The sequence below is a fragment of the Lipophrys pholis genome, assembly GCF_963383615.2.
Source record: "Lipophrys pholis genome assembly, chromosome: 10".
Classification (NCBI taxonomy): domain Eukaryota; kingdom Metazoa; phylum Chordata; class Actinopteri; order Blenniiformes; family Blenniidae; genus Lipophrys; species Lipophrys pholis.
The window spans coordinates 15998246-16017736 of NC_137640.1; the positions used below are offsets into that span (position 1 = coordinate 15998246).

At 41.7% G+C, this 19491-nt stretch overlaps 1 protein-coding gene across 1 annotated transcript in view; it reads right to left on the reverse strand.

The window, feature by feature from the left end:
• p3h2 (prolyl 3-hydroxylase 2) overlaps positions 1 to 19491 on the reverse strand; it is a 56700-nt gene that overhangs the window by 6811 nt on the left and 30398 nt on the right. The window contains exons 2-5 of the mRNA XM_080474246.1: positions 7930 to 8082; positions 7342 to 7531; positions 2585 to 2716; positions 898 to 1025 (exon numbers count right to left, since the gene is read on the reverse strand). Coding sequence (XP_080330372.1) covers positions 898 to 1025; positions 2585 to 2716; positions 7342 to 7531; positions 7930 to 8082 — 603 coding nt within the window. The remainder of the gene's footprint in view (positions 1 to 897; positions 1026 to 2584; positions 2717 to 7341; positions 7532 to 7929; positions 8083 to 19491) is intronic.

The following is a 19491-nucleotide window of genomic DNA, read 5'->3' on the forward strand; positions in this document are numbered from 1 at the left end:
AAAGTGAACTGTTCCACCAACTGAAGTCTCTGTAAAGACACTTTATTGCTGTGGTTCCTAAACATATGTAGTGTAATTATACATTGTGTCTGGATTTGAAGGCTTAAGATTGATTCCTATTTCCAAATCTTTACCTTCAGAGAAAAGAAAAATCCCTCCAAAGAATAAATCAAGAATGAAATTTAACTTCTTCAGTCACTAATAAAGATTATTTTCATTTAACAGCCATCAACCCATGTCCCATTATTATAGCCACCTGAATACATTTTCACTGCATTCCCAATCTCACTCTGTCCATACGTCAACGTGTCCATGAACGAGCCACTGAATGTCATTTGCTTATTGAGCTTGTTGAAGTTGAGCATCCTTGTTGACCAGCCATTGACAGTGTAAAACACTTTGACACTGCTGAAGTGCTGAAAATGTAGGTTAAGTCTATTTGAATTATTGTTCTCGGACTTAATCTGAACTTTTAACTAATTCATGTTTGGTCTTTAATCCAGCCTTTCAGACAGACACAATAATGTATCCTTTAAACTGAGTTTACACGACAAAATGAAGATTATATAGTAAATGGAAAGCGTCCAGTCAAGCAGAGGTTTTCAATGGGAGCAGTAGGCTTTTCAAAGGTTTTTTCATATAGAGCTCAGTACAGTAAAGTGAACAGTGTCATCATGTTATAATTAGAATGTCACCTACTAGCAGCTTCATTACCTGATAGACTTGTGAGAAGTGGCAAAGCTTTTTAACATTTGTCTGAGGAGGAGCCCCACAGTGTTGAAGACAAAACAACCATGTTGGTGTCGATCAAACACTCTTTCCCGCGTCTATTCTATTAACTCAATAACCTCAACCATCGGCCTCTTTTTACCCTCCAATGAAAGATCAGATCCTGACCTCTCGTGGTTTTCCATCGTCCCCCAGCATCTCCCTGTAGTAATCAACGTTGTCCGTCATGAACTCTTCTCCTTCGTGGAACAGAAGGTAGGTCAGAGCACACTGCAGCGCCTCCTCCAGCTGGCCCACTGCAGAGAGATATACAGAGAAGAGGCAGGTGCTTACAGAGAACTCCGAGAAGACAAAACATGTTGTTTTGTACAGCCGAAAGCCATCAGAATGTAAAATGCAACTATTGTGATAATTAAAAACTGTCACGAGAATGGAGCAAAAGCTGCACTCTGGTTGACACAATGGAAACCAACAAACATACAAACCTGGAGTTAATGGTTAGGACCGTTGGATGTGAATCTACTGTGAGACAAATGCTCCGCTGGGTCTTTGCACTGTCTTGATGCACAGACTGCACCCACACCCCCAGATTTATATATATTTCCACAAACATATGGACAAGGCCCTCACACACACCTTCGTCGCACTGCTGCAACAAAGTGCACACAAACACACTTTCTACTACATCGTTAAAGGTGCGGGGTTAACCAGACACTTCCTGCCTTGGCTGAAGCCACGTTGGTGTATCTGCTGCTGTCAGCGGCACCCTGCCAGGTCAAAAACTGTCGGGAGATTTGAGCTCAGACGGTAAAACGTCACTGAGGATTTATTTTGGAAAGTTCAGCAACCTCGGGTCAACGAGCGGCTGAGGAGAGATGGCAAGCGTTCTCTTCAGCGATGAGGTGTGGAGGCCACGGTGCTGCCGAGCACGAGAGGCTGCCAAACTAGTGACTTGGAGGCAAGCCTAGAATTCTCAGTCTTTAATGTCAAGAACACTGATAATTATGGAAATAAAACATGTGGCGCTTAAGGTTTAGACAGAAAGAAAATCTACCACCTGGCCAGTGCTGGTTGAAATTAGCATTCAATACTTTTTTTAAATAAAATCAAGACTAAAGAAGGAAAGATGAATTTAGAATCTGAAATGAAATATGATTCGTTTCTACCTTTACAATAGAGCTGGTACACAGAGACATTTTGTTACAAAAGCCTTTCAGGCAAACACACCTACACCCATCAGACTGTTGTGCGAATCAAAGCTTGCTCTCAGCGTGTTTGTTCAGATGATCCACCTTTCTTGATTAGAGACATATTCTTACAGATCATTAAATATAATCTGGTGATCTCAGAAATATTCGGCACATTGTCATTTCCAAATACGGCTTGTTGCTGTGCCAGCATCCTTGTCGAGAAACGCTTAGAACTGCTTCATCACCAGCAGAAGACCTGCAGCTTTCCATTAACTCTCTCACACGCAAACCCCTGAGAGGTTCAGTATCTGCCTGGATACCGCCCCGACAAACACCCAGACAGAAATACAAACAGATCATGTCTGTAAATACTTGTATAAACCTCGAACAGGGTGTGGTCTTTTGATTGACTCGACTTGTCTGCAGCCTGTTTGTGGCCATCGTGAGCTCTTCTCCGTGAGTTTGGTCGTCATGAGCTCTACTCCGTGCGTTTGGGTTTATACGTTTACAATTATACACCAAGCAGAGTCAAGTACATGCTCCAATTGTAAGATTTACAGTCAACCAGATCATAACAAAACAAGAACCAAAGCTACACAAAAACCTGAATACACACTGATAGTTTTAATTATCCAGAAGTACTTCAAATATCTTAAACAACCTACCTTTGAAGTAGGCAAACTGGAGGTAGTCGTAGTGCAGAGGCAGGTAGTTCTCCATGGGTGACAGGCGGCCTGGCCGAGTGGCGAGGTCTCTGACACACTCGTGTTCACAGTGCAGCACCTGAGTGAAATGATCTGAAAACAAAGAATTTCACATCAGTTTTCGGGTGAAATAACCAGAAACTTACCGATAGGAAGTGACACAAGTATGACATATAGAACCGATAGCTGTCAAAGAGGACCTAAAGAAACAGAGCTGGGATCAAGTGTGTGTACAGGATGTAAATACAGCCTATGACTCGATCATGGCAATATTAATGGATCCGCCCGAAATAAAACTTTAAACACAGGAGAATTACCAAGAAAAATACTATTTATAAACAATGGATGACTGAAGGATTACTGAATGGCTGTAAGAAGAAAAAGTATTTATACAGTTTTTTTCTTTTTTGTTTGTTTTAAAAAAAAAAAAAAAAGAGGCATTAAAGAATAACATGTGTGGTTGCCATTTTTGCCATTGCCCTGAGCCTGGTCATTATAATATATTAATGACTTTATTTCTGTATCGAAACTTCTCAAATTGTTTTGCCCTTAGACTTTTCTAGTCTCCAAAACACAACAAGGCACTTTCTAACTGCAGACCTTCCTCTCATTTAAAGGGCCCTGGTTTTGTATGCTGATGGGAGTGAATATGCCTTGCCAAAACTTTACTATAAATCAAATGTTGGTAATCAGATATCGAAGAGGGTCTCCACAGACTTTGATTACAGTACAACATGATGTCTCCCAATGCTAAAACTAACGGTGCATAAAACAGATGGTGAAATAAATAAGTTGTCCTGATGAGCTGTAGTAAACTGAATACAATCCATCAAAAAACACCTTAGTGGCAGTGTCATTTAATGGACCACATAAACATTGCTCCCTTGTTAACTGCAGAGCGTTCGTATTCTTTAAGTGACGATAAAGCCAGTTATTTGTTCATCCTTCGGGGAGGGCGTCTTTTAGAGAGTGCAACATATCATTTCCTATAGCTGTATGAAGAGGGAAACCCGCAGAGGGGATGAATAGCATGCTTGTGTGTGTGTGTGTGTGTGTGTGTGTGTGTGTGTGCTGGCACGTATGTAAAGTGAGGTCACCCCTGAGCAGCTGCAGCACTACTTTTCCCACTCTCAGGCAACAGCGCTCTAGTCTGTTTGAATCCCTTAAGAATCTCTGAGGAGCAGAAATCACATCTGAATCAAACTGTGAAGGATCAGTGGGTTTTAAACATGTATTTTAACTGGTAAAGGAAGCAGTAATCCAATTAAATTCTTTCAGTTTTATTTATTCCACAAAAAAGATTGCATTACTTGGTGCATGGAGCATGCACAGGCTAGTTATGTAGCACCTCCTGTCCATTCACCAGGTGGCGCTATCTCTATGACACTAAATTAATCTATGGAATTCATCAGGGCTGGACTGTAATCACATATGTAACGTTTCAGGCAGATCGAAGCATGTAAAGGACAGTAAAACGTCACTCTCTGTTTGATGGCAACGCATCCATTTTCAGTGGGCAGTCATGGCAACCAACTTTGACTTTTGAGGAATGTTTTCATAACTGTATATAAGAAAGGCGTGTTGTATGCACTAGTCAAATTTAAGGCATGTGGGAGTTAACCCCTAGGAATTTGCTCTTGAATATGACAAAAATCACACTAGGAATCGCAGTTCGTTCAAAATAGCCGACTTCCAGTTGGGTTTTCGGCACGGTTACAAGAGGCTTTTTTGCACGCCCTGAAGTGCTACATCGGCGCTGTAGGTACCCCTACAAAAGAAAAAGTTTAATTGCACCGCAGTAAATTCACTTGCATCTATAAAATTTGGTAGGCCAATCCTGTTTTCAGCAGGTGGCGCTGCTACCGAGTGTCGATATTGCACAATGGCTGTCTCAGGCCTGCACTGTGCTGCAATAGTTAAAGTTTGAAGACAAACGGACCAGGTTCAGGCTATTTACACAGCACTTCCTGTTTCTAGCTATCGCCAAAATTCAATAGGGTCTTCCCACGAACCCTACGAATAATTCCTTGCATCCCAATAGGGTCTTTGCACTGCTTGGTGCTCGGACCCCATTATGATCACAGAATTTATATTAGCAGCACTATGGAAAATAATCCCCTGATTGTAAGTCAAACAAAAGTCTGGCCAAAACTCATTAGCTGTCTTTCAATGTTTACAAAACGGGAACACACATATTGGAAGGTAATCCTACTTGTCAGTAATTAAGCTGCAGCTACTGCAGAAAAACTGCGTCAGACTCCAAAGAAACAGTTATGAATCCTGTCAAAAAAGTGCCCCTGACCAAAGTCAGTGCTTATTGTTAAACAAGTATAATGGAGTAATTATGATGGGGTCCAAGAGTATTTCTGAGGATCGAACATCAAATGTTCCTGCTTCTATGCAGGAAGACAGCTTTGGCATGTAGACTCCTACTGGAGCCAAAGCCGAGCATAAACACAATTCACTCTGAACCCAAAAAATCTAAATGTGGAATAAGTCCCTGTTATTTCAGAAGTTCATTAATATTAGATTAAAATTTGGAGATAGCACAATGCCGTTCCCATTTGTCACAGTTGTTTGTTGGATGAGTGCCAGCAGGTCATGTGCTGTGTTGACATTATTGTCTTTCCAGATTCATACAGTGATGGGCCGTCAGGGCCTGCAAAGCCTTCTCTGCAGGCCTAAGATAAATATTAGAATCACAGACTGATGTTGATTATATATTTTTAATGAAATTAAATGAAATTAAATGAAATTAAATAAAAACCTTTGATACAGGAGCCTCTGAAACTTAGAATAATGCAGTAAATCTAACATTGGATCCACCTTCAGTTTGAGCTGGAACTCGAATGAGCTGGAACATGCTGAAGTATCAGTACACGGTTTCAAAGGAACATGCCAAGGAAAACAGTCAAGTTACAGAAGAGACATAGAGTCAAGTGAGGTTAAAGAGAAACTGTTCAAGGGACAGAGCGGATGAAGACAGAGACACGGCTGAGCGTGGTCTCTCAGTGAGTCAAGGGGATTTCAGGGTCTCTTCAGACTACTTTACTGGCTGTTGGCAGAGCATGTCTACTAAATCCTAGAGCTGAATGCACAGCTCAGCTAATAGTTTTGAGCAGCACTCATCACATCAACTCTCAGTGCCAAAATGATTTCTCTTATTTCCTATCTTTTGTCACATGTTTTATTCCTAGGAGGCTGAGCACAGTGAGTTCATTTTCCTTTCTGCATTCACGTGCCGTATAATATGGAGTGTGTTAGAACATACACATCAGAATCTCAGTCCTATCAAAACCAGTATAAGGATCAGTTGGCACTTCTAGGTAAAACCCCCAAATACGCAAAATATAATGAATTCAAAAGTAGCTTTGTTATCTTGTCGATGCAGGTTTCAAAAATTTCCAAAATCCAAGATCTCGGTGATGCTGAGTGTGAATCAATCAAAAAACACAACGCTGGCCTATTTTGTCAAACTGTTTCAGGCGAGACACGCATGGACGGATGGACGCATGTAGTTCACGAAAATTAGGGTCCGAGCACCCGGCGGGGCGAAGACAACTATTTGGACTTGGAGAAAACCCCATGCTTGTATAGGGAGAACGTGCGACACAAAAAGGCCTCCAAGCCCAAGTGACATGAACTGGGGACATCCTCGTCTTCAGCCCAGAGTGTCGACCACTAAACTTTATCAAGAGTGTTTCATTGACTGGCCAGATGTGGCTGAACGATCAACACCTGGCTCACATCCATGTGGCATGCTGTGCTACTGGTGTCTCAAGTGAGATGAGAGACTCAGTAATGACCATTTAATGTTGTTTTTTGAAAGAAAGAAAGAAACCAATCTAAAAGATGACCACAATTACACTGTCTGTAAACAAAAGTCATGGCAGAGGAAATGGCTCTCACCACAATAATTCATATTTATATTTCAGACATGGTCGATCACATTGTGTAATCTCTTCACATCATTTTGCAAGATGTGGCACATAAGTTCATATCTATGATGGCAAATGGTTTGTGTTATTCGGCACGTCGGTCAGAGTTGACCACAACATCACGTTTGCACTCGTTTTGACATGCACCACCCACCAATAGATCAGGCCCTGTACGTTTTCACTGAGTCACTTTCTTTTGTACTGAAAACCAGACCACACCTGTTCTTTGACCCACTGCCAACTCCCATTAATACCAACTTGTTGCCAGGAAGGCAGATCTGATCACCCAATGAACATGAGAGGAGTTGTTTGGAATTGCTTAAGCCTCCCCAGGCGCTCGCAGCTCAGCCAAAGCCGAAGCTGAAGCCAAGGCTCAGGCCTACGCAATACAACTTTACTGTAAATGTTGGAGGAGGAGTTGCAAAGACCTTTTTAAATGCTTTGCACGCCACCTAAACTAAATAAATGATTTTATCTCAACCTCCCATGGACCTTTGGAATGTGGAATGTAGCTTTCTTCTTCTTTTTTTTTTTTTTTTTTAATAAACAGTCCAAGAAAGAATGCGTATGGTAGTAAAGATAAACCACACCACTTCAAACTTCAAAAATGAAAAATAAAAGTAATAAAACATCACAAATTACTGTGTAAACCAGATGACAAAAATCAGCTATCAACTGAACATGTACCCAAGCATCAGCATGCTTTTCAAACAGTCAAAATAAAGAATAGTTTTCTGTCAATAAACAAGTGTTGGAATCTTTTAAGATCTTAACTCTAACCTGATATGAGTTCATGGAGGCTGTACCGGTATCGGAGGTGATCGTGGCCCTCAAACTTCTGAGGGCCCTGGCAGAGGGCCCGGCAGTCCACATCTGCTTCGTAGTATTCCAGCAGAGCTTCTTCAAACAGAGACAAGGCCGCATCATTGTCGCCCTTATCGTACAATCTCACTGCTGCTGTGAAGGAGCGCTGTGACAGAGGAGACACAAGATATTTACAGCGCTGGTTGTAATGATAGCGCAGAAAGTATGCTTCCTTTTAATGTAATGACAGAAAGGCCACATGGGTCAGATAATTCTAAATCTTTAAAGTATTTAGAGCCTCACCACGACCAGCGCTGAATGAGTTTCCAGTCATTACTGAAAAGACCATTACCACAAAGACTACTTCATGCATTAACAAGAGCTGAATCTTTCTTTCCATTTAGACAAAGGTGAAAGAGAACAAGTAACATTTTGTGAAAGGCTGATAAAAGATGGCTTTAAAACACATGCAATGTGTTCAGGAAGATCAGCTGTTAAGACGGACTGAAGTGCAGTAAGGGACCTACATCCACACCGATCACTGCTGGAGCCTTTTCATCCTACCTGGTGCGGTCGGGCTTCTCGGTCCACGAAGTGCTCCTCTCTGACGTCCTGCAGGTCTTTGTACTGTTCCAGGTCCTGACCCATCTCCACATGTTCGGGATTGGCCTGGAAGTAGGTGTGAGCTGCTGCAGCTGCCTTGTCAGTCTGCTTCAACTGGAAAAGAAATGAATGGGCAGAGAAGAAATAAGAGATGCTGACAAAGCAGTGTAAGCTGGTGAAAACATTGTACAACGTTTCTGAAACGGCATCACTGGTACACACTAATCTAGGGGGCAGAGGAAGATGTAAAAATTAAAGTTAGCCGTTAATCACGTTCCAAGGCCTCTGGACATAAACAAAATGGTTTTACTCTACTCTATTGTATTACACAATACAACACTCTTCCTTTGCCCTGAGCCAAAAGCCCTCCACAAGGCACAGCTCAGACAGGGAGGCTTCAGTAAAGCCTTACAATCTTCAACGATTACTGAAAAAAGAAAAAACAAAAAAAACTTTTTGGAAGAACTTGACTATCAGAAAATGTCTGCTTCCAATCAGATGAGATTGCAATCATGCATTGAATCAAGCCTCGACACGGAGGAGTTTCTCCCAGGTTGTCTCAAAGAAAACTCCACCACTTTAGATAATAGCCAGTAATGAACCAAATCTTTGCAAGCTTGCAGATATCCATGAAATGGAACATGGCGTCACAGAATTTTCCTCAAGTCTGTCAGCTTTGCTAGAAAGTATTGCACATTTTCAAATGAAGTGATTAATCACCCGTCTAGTATCTAGTGACTTCATAAAAAGTAGGAGAGATTTTAAAAAGAAAATAAGAAAAAATGGGAGACAGACAGAGTAGGCTCAGCCTCAGGCTGGATTTGACTCTTTGTTGGTCTGTGACAAACCAGCATGAGAGGTAAATGACAAATGGTATATATGAGAGAGAGAGAGAGAGAGAGAGAGAGAGAGAGAGAGAGAGAGAGAGAGAGAGAGAGAGAGAGAGAGAGAGAGAGAGAGAGAGAGAGAGAGAGAGAGAGAGAGAGAGAGAGAGAGAGAGAGAGAGAGAGAGAGAGAGAGAGAGACAGAGACAGAGACAGAGACAGAGACAGAGATAGATACCAATACTGAGCAGAGCTTAGGTATTGATAAAAAGTAAGTTGAGTTGAGACAAAGCAGCAGATGGAGCCACTGTTTGATGGGTGAAAAAAGAACTCTGCTGCAGTAGTGCGAGGCCATCTGATGTCATTTGTTTAAACCGTTCATGCCACCAACAGGTGTAAGCTGGCATACAAAAACATAACTGCATTCTCAACCCACTCGGCACTCTGGTTTACAACACCGCATCAATTCATGTTGACCAGGAAAGACATCTGATCAAACAAATGGTTTTGTGCTTGACGACTGACTTGTTTGTTTTTTTTTTTTTATCTCACCAGTTGTTATGAGATAAAGTCTGGGAATTCCCACTTTTCATCAACAATTTGGGAAGTCTTGAAGGTTAGGAGTAGAATTTTTTTATTTTCCTGAGCTGAGAGTACCGCCCCTCACAGACACAGAAACAAAGAGCTTTGTGTTTTCTATGTGGGAGGCAAACATGTTCCAAAACCTCGGTGCTGTGCATCACAAAAGCTACGCTGAGTTTTCTTCCCACACACACTCCCTACTTCTTTTTGAAGAATGAGTCCCCTGTCAGACGACATTGGGTCTCTTTCATGTAGACAGCTCATGAAGCAAGGGATAAAAGCTGGCACTGGACATGCTTGCTTAGTCCTGAAAGGCCAAAGAGTGAGGTGGTGTCGAAAGCATTCCTGGTAGGATCACCTGGCCGGAGACTCTCGGAGGCGCCGGGGCATTCTTCAAACGTCAGTCAGACGTCTGAAGTAGCAATGTTTGCAATGACTAATGAATCACAACGGAGTGAGAGGGAAAACCACTAAATAATGTTTCTTTACCAAGTAAAAATTGGATTTATTAAAAAACAACAAAACCCCAAACAAGCAAAAACTTTTGAGAAGAAAACGCGTCGTATTCAAAAGTCTTTGACAAATGAGAATAATAATGAGGGAAATACTTATGACTTTGTTTATGTCCCTCAATACACATTAAAGTTCCTATCTATTCTTAACCAACCATGTGCTTTGTGGTGTAAATGTGTACAGATCATTTAAAAGGCAAAGTGTACAAATACATTGTAACCTTGCTGATTTTCTGAGTGTCTCAAGTACTCATATTAATGACAGTTTCATTAAATTTGAACAAAAATGTCTATAATATTTACTTACTACACTTTTGAAACACTTCTGACAAGTTAGTATTGTTAGTTACTACTCAAATGAATTTCTTCAATGGTAATACTATTGTTTTTTTCTTAAATCATTGCATAAAAGATTGATTTCAGACTGTTTTCAAATGTACAGGGCATAATCTTTTGTTAAATAAAACCTGACTTTGTATTCCCACTTTTACCAGAAGAACCTCTGTCTCAGTGCGAGTTCAGCTAAAGAGATCTTAGCTCAGCTTTTTCAAAGCACCCCACCGAAGTGATCACGTTGGCATTTCTTAAATCTGACTTCAAGATAAGCTGAAACTGGTCGCAGTGAAGCAGCTGCTCTACCACGACTAAGTAAACAAAACAAGTTTTGGCAACTACCATTTTGCAGGTAGTTGTCATAACAGTTTTATCATAGATGTGTGAGCAGCCAAAACTCCTTAATACAGAGGAAGGCTTCACACTTCACACTGACAGAAATCTGGATAAATGAAAAGCTTGTGTGGAACTTTTTGAGGGAGGTAAAACCTGGGAGGCATTAAAATGAAATCAGTGTTTGCTTATTTGAGGGTGAAATTCTTCCTCCGACTGATGGTGCAACACAGATATGTCACGTGTCTCCTCTGCTACTGAGACCTTCAGCGGCTCCACAAGATAATTCCGGCATGGCAGCCTTTTTAAAGATGCGACAGTCGTCTTGTCTTCACTGGATCTGATAGTGATCAGCCTGTTTTGTCTGGAGTCCTGGAGGCTAAACACCCAAGATAAAGTCGACTGTGGTACACGAAAGTGTAGCCTCTTTCTATCACTGTGCAGGGACCAATCTGCTCTCTGCTTATCTTCTCCTTCTTGTCCTCTGGTGCAGCTGCCCTCCGCCCATCAGGGGGGTGACCTGCCTCAGGACAGAGGGTCAGTTGGAGGCTGGCTGAAATCACTTCAGCGCACGACACAGACAGCTGAAACTCACCAGGGCCAGATATGCACAATCCTGAGTATAAACATCCCACAAGCTGGGGAGTGTGTGAACACTTGTCATTAATGGAATTGTTTTCTACATTCTTTTTTTGTACAGGCATTGCACAGCATTGCCAATATTGTTATTCATACATTTTATAGCTCTATTTGAAAGAGCTGCAGGACGATAGAGTGCCGTGGAGTTGTAGTGTTGAGCACTCTCACAACAAGACATTTCCCGTTTGAGTTCTGGCTAGTGGACCTCTCTGCACGTAGTTTGGATGTTCTCCCGGTGCATCTATAATATTTCCTGAGGTACTCCAGTTTCCTCCAACAGTTCTAAAACATATCTTTGAGGACGATTGGGGCAGTGATGGCCTAAACATTAGAAGAAGAGATGACAAGAGGTTCCCACGTAAACAAGGCCTGTGACCCTCAGCGGCTCCCCAGGTCCTCCTCCCACCTCCTTTCATATGCAGTTAAACATTGAAAAGCATTCCTGGATTTATGGGTTAAATTCAGAGAAATTATTTCCCTAAATGGATTAGTAAAGCAAGTGAGTGGAAAATATGAATACTTGTGGATGCGAGTGTGTGACTGTTGTGTCTTCTCTGTTTTTCCTGTTATGGGAACACTTTGAACACTTTAGTATCATGTGGCTGAACCTGAAGTTTCCAGGTAAAAAGAGCTTGTTCGGGGGATTAGATGAATCACAAGATGACTCACACTTGATCACCCACAGTCATATTTAACAACCCCCAAGATCACACATACAAGATGGCCACTACGATGTTATAGAGATAAATAATTCAGCATGGAGTCAGTGTACTGTTTCAAACTGTGAAATCCCCCCACAAGGGTCAAAGCTTGAGAGTGGGAATTGAAAACACATGCTCATATATCACACGGAGCACGGCGAAAGGTGAAAACATCCCCTCAGGATGACTGAGCAGGAATCAATCATGGCGTTCAAGTAAGGCTGCATTGAAAAGTGTAATGGAAAACATTACAGACCAGAAACAGCCATGCCTGGGCGAATCAAAATGACAGAGGGGAAAAGTGGACTGTAAGAACACAAGTCATATTTAGAGACACCAACACTGCAGCCAGTACATCATTATTGCCACTATACTGTATGTCACCATAGGAGTGGGTGTGAGAAAACTGTACACTGCATCACCTGAATATTATTTAGAGCAGATTCTTAAAGGATAAATCAACTGTGCAACTCTGATAACCACTTTATCCAACTTGTGTGTTGTAGCTTATCCCAACTGATAAATGGTGAAGGGGAGGGTTTATCTTGTCAGACACACACACACACACACACACACACGCACACACACACGCACAAATATATGTCTTTAGAATGTGTCAGGAAAGGAGGAAAAAGGTGCCTGGAAAAACCCACCCATGCACACATGAAGTTTTCACAGATGAGCCCGGAATCAAACTAAAGATACTTTGGACTTGAAGTTATAGCCACAACACCACTGCGCAACTCACCTGATGAAGCAATTGAATTGTAAGATAGTTTTTGGCAGATATATATAAGCTAAACCATTTTTGAAGACAGCGTTTTTATTGTCTTTCAGAGAAAATAACATCATTGCTGCGTTCCTGAAAAATCATGTTGACCTGCTTTCAATTTAGAACTCACTTTCCTCCCAGTACATGGTTTCAAAGTCCAAGTCGAACCAGCTCCACACTGCAGAAATACTCTGATTTAAAATAACAGTAATGTTGAGACATCTTCCCAATCTTTGAACAAATTCAGGAGTGTACAACTTGTACCCATGAGTACATTTTTCCTCCGGCATATATTTCAAAGGAGCACCTGTAGGAGTGAATCACTACCACTCAAATTGAGGCCTCAGTTTGCCCTGAGTGTTAAAGAGCAGCCTGTGTACGAGTTGTTGGACCGCCCTGCCACTCTGAGGGATGTGGCGCTTGATGTGGGTGCAGGGTGGTGCCAAGTCAAATGCACATTTACATGCTTTTTTCCTCTGGAGCTCCCGCTTGGTTCACAGGTATGTAAATAGACCTGGTCTGGCGCCACAGAGACAGTGATGATGTGACAAAGAGCACGCACTGTATCCCGATTTGAAAAAAACGAGAGTTTTTCATACTCAGGTAAGTTAGACTGAGAGCAGTGTTCAGGTTAACGCGAAAACAGCTGCAGTAATTCAAGAGTCTACAGAGAGAATAGGGTGTGTGGTGGAGTTTTCTAATTTTTCAGGTGGGTCAGTAAGAGGTTCAGAAAAAGTGGTTGTCCTGTGGGGAGGCGTATCTGACAATCTGTGAACCTTTCAAACCGACTGACATTTTTACCCACTTGACCCACGGTCACAGACGGGGTAAATTAAGCTACACAGAACCAAACTTTTTTTTTTTCCCCACCACAACTGAAAATGTCTCTTATATTGCCAGTATTTAGTGTTTTGGTTTACGTTTGCTGTGATAAGATTTAGAATGGATGGACACTTTTTAATGAAGATCAAACTCGTTCTATGTCAACTCAACAGCTTGTTTGTGTGTAGGCCAACTACATCATTCAATCAGTCTATATTTACTTTTCTTTTTTCAAGTTAAGGTGTTCGGGAGCTGGAAGTTACCCGATGGGTGAAAAGCAGGGTGCACCCTTGACAGGCTACCAGTATGGTGGGCTGACAAGGAAACATATATACACAGACATTCATACTCTTGGGCAATGTAGTGTGACAAATTAACATAACACACATTCTATATCTTTTGTTTGTGAGAGAAAAGAGAGGACCTGGAGAAAAGCCACTTGCTTCCAGGGAGAACATGCAAACTCCCCTCAGAGACACTCAGCCTTGAATCAAGCCCACTGTATGCTTGCTATGAGGTGAAAGCACCAATTACTACTCACGCCGTACATCTCCGGGTCAAACACAACGTGAAGATAATTCAGCAGGATGTGTGGTGATGTGGTGTGTTTTTGTAAGCGGCAGATGAATCCTGTTTTCCCAAAATATTCACCTAATCTGGCAATTCAAAGCACTGGACAAACTACTGTCTAGCACCTTCCTATAATCTTCAAACTGAATAAATATAATTTTTAAGACAGCATAGACGTTTCATTTCCTTTCATTTGATTTATATAAAGACAGCACTCACTGAAATACAAAAAAAGGCCCAAACAATATAAATTTCCATCTGTTGTCGTTTGGCCTACTCTCAAAAATGTAGCCCATCTTTGTGATAAGCTTCCAGAGGTTCTAATCTTTCACTGGGATCTTATCAAACCCTGTGCTGTTTTTTTGACAAATTAATTCAGTTTGATCTATCGCTCAGCACAGTTGTCCAAACAAAGTCTGTGAGCCATCAGCATCTCTTTTATTATGAACTCCAACTGAACTATCTGAAAACTTCCTGTGGACTTCAGTGACTTGACATTAAACATGATCCAGCAGGAACATCTGTAAGTGTGACAGCATCGTCCTTATAGAGCCACTAAAATGCTTTAACGCTGACGGAAAGAGAGGAACTGTGACGGTTTCAGGGGGTCCATGTGGAGTGCTATGCAGCGGAAATATCCCATCAGCGCAGACTTAAATGTCACTGCTGGAGATATACACAGAGCAGCCTATAATGAGGACAATGTTTACGTCACTGAAAAGTCTATGGGCATGATGTTTCACAAACCAAAAATGTAGTGAGCTAAGCCGGATCTCTTAAGAAGCTGAGAAAAGGAGAAGATATTGAGGCACTATGACTCCCTAAATTAGATTTATTCTAAACCCTTATCAAAAAGCTTGATGCCATTCAACTCCCTCGTCTTCTGAGCAGTACACTCCTGAAAATACTGTCTTTGCTGCACAGATAGTCCTTAAACAGCTGTGTCCTGTTTGTAATTATATAGAGAAATATGTTTTTATTGTTTATTCCACTGTAAACATGACAGCTATGGAAAGTTTACTTTTGCCGAGCAAATGTTTGAGATGTAGGGTCTGGAGAAGATTCCTTGATTTGCATCTCTTCCTAAATCAAGCAAACGCGACACCAACTGACAGTCAAAAGTAAACATTGCTGCATGTTTCAGCATTTCAGACATAACTTGAGATGTATGAGATATGTACAAAAAAGGTTATGTTAAAGTCTTGCATCTGGGTTTTGAAAAAAAAGAAGAAAAACTGGATACTGAGGCCACTTGGTGCAGTGGTTAGCCTACTTGCCTCACAGCGAGGAGAACCCGGTTTGGACAAACTGCACCTTTAAACTCTGCGGTCAAATTCTCTTCTTTGCTTCTCTCTCTCATCAATCTTTGAATTCATTGAGAAAGCCAGAGCACACAAACACACATAGAAGCTGTCACCCAGAAATGAGATAAAAAAAGACACCAGTGTTTGTTCGCTGGGCTGGAGCTGATCCCAGCTGACTATGAGTGAAGGAAGGGACACTGGAAAGTCTTTCACAAGGAGTCAGATCAAATTACCTTCAAAAAGTATGTTTCTGTGTGAAGAAACTGTAGTGTGCAGAAAACATCCACATGCACTCAGGGAGAACATGCAAACAAGCGGTTTTCAAAATGGGGAAATTCTGCCAATGAGGTGAGAGTGTAGCCACTGCAACACTGTCTGGACTTTCAAAATACTTTTGAGTCAATAATGAAATTAAACAGCAATGGGATTTAGTTGGATTAGTTTAAGTGGACTCGGTTATTGCTGGGGATGGCTGCAGAGGCTCTGTTGAATGAAGGACCTCACTTAAGGACAATCTGTCTTAATTGCTGATTACATTCCCATGAGGCCAGCCCTCTCGTTCCCTTCCTCCTACAAACAGAGAGCCCTCTGAGGACTTAAAGGATTCAAAAATTCCTGGAAATCTGGAAAAGAAAGTCTACTTTTAAGTTTTTAAACCGAAACATCCATATTTTGAGACACTATATTTAACATCTTTCAAACCAGACAGTGAGGATGAGAAAAGCATAAAATATCTGGCGGGAGGCCCGTTGGCACACATAAACAAAGAGTTGAAGTGCGCTTGTGATTTATGTTTGATGCTAATTGCAGGGGAAAACATTAAGCGCTTCTACAAATTAACCTCTCCATCATGCACAGTTAACCCTTTCATTTGATTAACAACAAGAAAACCGCTTCATCATGAGCTTAGCTGACACAGACTACATAATGTTCTTACAGTACTGTCAGTGTAACAATAAATCACTTCATACTAAACCAGACGAGGGCTTGTTTGAGCTCTTTTAATATATCAAATAACACTACCACTCAATCTTGGCTGTACCTCATAATAATGATGCTCGTCAGATCTCCACCCGGTCAAGTCAGGGTGTATATGACTACAACGTTAAGCACATGGTATGGAAAAAAGTGAATGAAGGGTGGTTTTTCCCCCTCGGTGATGTCATTGGCTTAAGCTGTCCCCTTTGAAGTAGTCAGTCCTTCCTGTCGAGGCTCTCTCCATCACGCCACCCGTCTTTTTCTAATCGGCCCGCTGCCGCTGACAGCTCTGCACAGTGGTCTCTTTAGGCATGTCCTCGCCCCACCCTCATCTACAGCGTGTTCTTCCTATACGGTCATGGCAAAGGAATTTCCTAAAAAGCCTCACCGCTCTTGCTGCTAAAAAGCTTCTTTCATTTCGCACGTGGAGCCCCAGGAGTCACGATAAGGCTGGAAAGGCGACTTTCTCCTCCACCCACCTCCACCTTTCCCACTATGGTCCCTGTGACTGTACACTGAAAAGAAAACAGTGGTAGAATAATAGTGTCACTGTTCACAGGAGCAAACCTTACTTTGGCTTGTGTTTCATGCCCAACCACTGTGTTTGGGGAACTGTTGGTTTTGATTATGGGGGGAGAAAAAGTGAGTGAACAGACTTGACCACAGCGCCCTGACCTCAGCGAGAACCCAGAATGGAAGCCAGGCAGTTGTGATCTTTAATCCATTAGTTATCCAAACACATTTTGTCTCGGTTACGAGCTAATCTGGATCAGGAAACTTGAAATGAGGTGGCTGTTTGAACATCTGCAGCCGTGTAGGCCCTGATGCTGATATCACGGCGGCAGAGGGAAAAGACTGCTTCCATTATTGTCTCCGCATTTCCAGACATCCCAGTTAATCTATGCCGGAGTTCACACTGACACACTGCACAACCTTTAAGTCTACACAACTATACCTGGACTACCCAATACCACAACCAGCTACTGTATCCTTAGTCAACCATCACTCTCTCTCCCCCAGGTTTGATCTTGCTTCCTCTCCAGTTCCACAACTCATAAGGCCAGCATTGTGTCTAAACGTACACGCCTTGTGATTTCAAGGTTTAAACAGCACAGACGGAGTGGAAAATCATGTCCTCCTCCCAAAACCCTTTTCATGTTCCCTCCTGCCTTAAATACAGTAACACGCACACACAGACACGCACACACTGACCTTTCTCTCAGAAACTTCTAAAAACAGTCCCAGTAAGCCAACATCTTTTAAATGCTATCCTCCTCTGATCTCACACTACATCAGTTTAAATTCACATAAAGATCCTTTTCTCCGCAAGTGGGAAACTGGCGGGTCCCAGAAAAAGTTGTGTTTTGTCTCCGTCACTTTGCCTTTGGTTGAGGTGATGGAGTGTGTATCAAAGGCGTATATAGAGTGGAACCGGAGCCCCTGTTGGGAAACCACAGAAACTACCGGCCAGGCTTAAGACCATGTTTCAGAAAAGCAAAGTTAAACCTCTAAATGAATCTACCTTATTCCAAAGATTGCTATAATGTGACGTATCAGTACACATTGTAGTTTGTAAGCGATCACTCTGGTTTCCTTGATACACTAATGACATTTTCCTAGTAATATTTGGACTTTGGCAGAAAATGAGCTTTTGATGAAAACAAGCTATTCCACAGTCACATGTCTTCACAACCATTTAACTTCAAGCATTTAGGTTGATTTAATGCTTTTACATTGACAGCACAAGCTTTGTTGTATTCATGTTACCTCAAGAATATTGTAAACTGCCTACGAGGTGGAAAGCTTGAATCAGAATAAGAGTATAAGTATAAACACAAAACCAAACTCAAGCTAGGACTTCAACACCCTTAAAAGTCTCTGTGGACTGTGACAGCTTCAAAAATATTGACTCAGATTTTTACTGGTGTATTTTATGCAGTGCAACAAAATATAACTGATCCTTTGTTAATCTCAGATCAAACAAATCAAAAACAATAAAAGATGAAAATTTGATTTCTTTAAAACTTTTACAGACCAACATATTAAATAGTTTCTAGAACTCACGGCTTATATCTCACAAACACTTGACGCAAATGTCCAAACTGTTTCCCTTGGGGTCCGACAGCTACCTCTGCGGAGAAAACATGAGACCAAAGCACTTGGAAACTTTGTCGACCTTTCACTCTAGAGGGCCATAAAGCTGTAGAGATGAGGGGATTTCTTGTCTGAGAGGAAGATTACGAGGAACAGCACATTTGAAGAAAACATTTACAGGCATGCCACTCAGAGAGAGGGGTCAAAGGTCTCTCTCACATGAATGTAGGCGCACTCAGCTTTTCCACTGTGGATATAACGTCATTAGTGTAGAAAAAAAAAAATAAGCCAAAATGACCATTATGTGCAGTGTCACTTTTAAATCTTAAAGTGGACAGGTTTTTAAGTGACACACAAGAGATCTGTTTAAAAAAAAAAAAAGAAGAAAAAAAAGTGTGCTGCTGGAAATTGTGTGTAGGTGCGAGAGAAGCAGTGAGCATGTGCGCCTCAGCAGACAATGCCAGCATTCATCCAACCACTCTGTTCTCACCCTGTCTGGCCCCCTCATACCCCAGAGAAATTCAAAAATACATTTGTGCACGCTGAATTCAGTCTGCTCTTATAGCAATATGTAGCAGTCAAAGAGAAACGCACGACACGGCAGAGGAGGTCTCACTCAGAGGCTGAAATCCAGCTGATGGATGCAAAGATGCCGAGTGTCAAGACATATTTTAAAGCGTTCAATAATCACTGTTGAATAGCGTCGCTTTAATCTGACACAAATCTGCTTGAATTATCATTTTGCATAAAAGTGCACAACTCTGCCCAGTTTCCCATATCAGAGAAAAATGTTAATCAGTCAAGATGATCATGATCGAGTACGCTGCAATGACAGAAACATCCGCTAAAAGACCGCTTAAGAGCTGAGCGTCAACAGATTTTTCTCTCTCACTAGCGTTTGAAAGGTTCAAGTGCCCCGAAGGCGCATTTCTCTGGTTCAAACTTCAAACAAGCTGCAGCCTCAGTCTCAGATGACGTAATAGATCCTTCTTTTCCACGGAGCTAAATCAAACAGTGACAACAACAGAGTAGACTTGTCTAGTGTTTCATCACAAAATC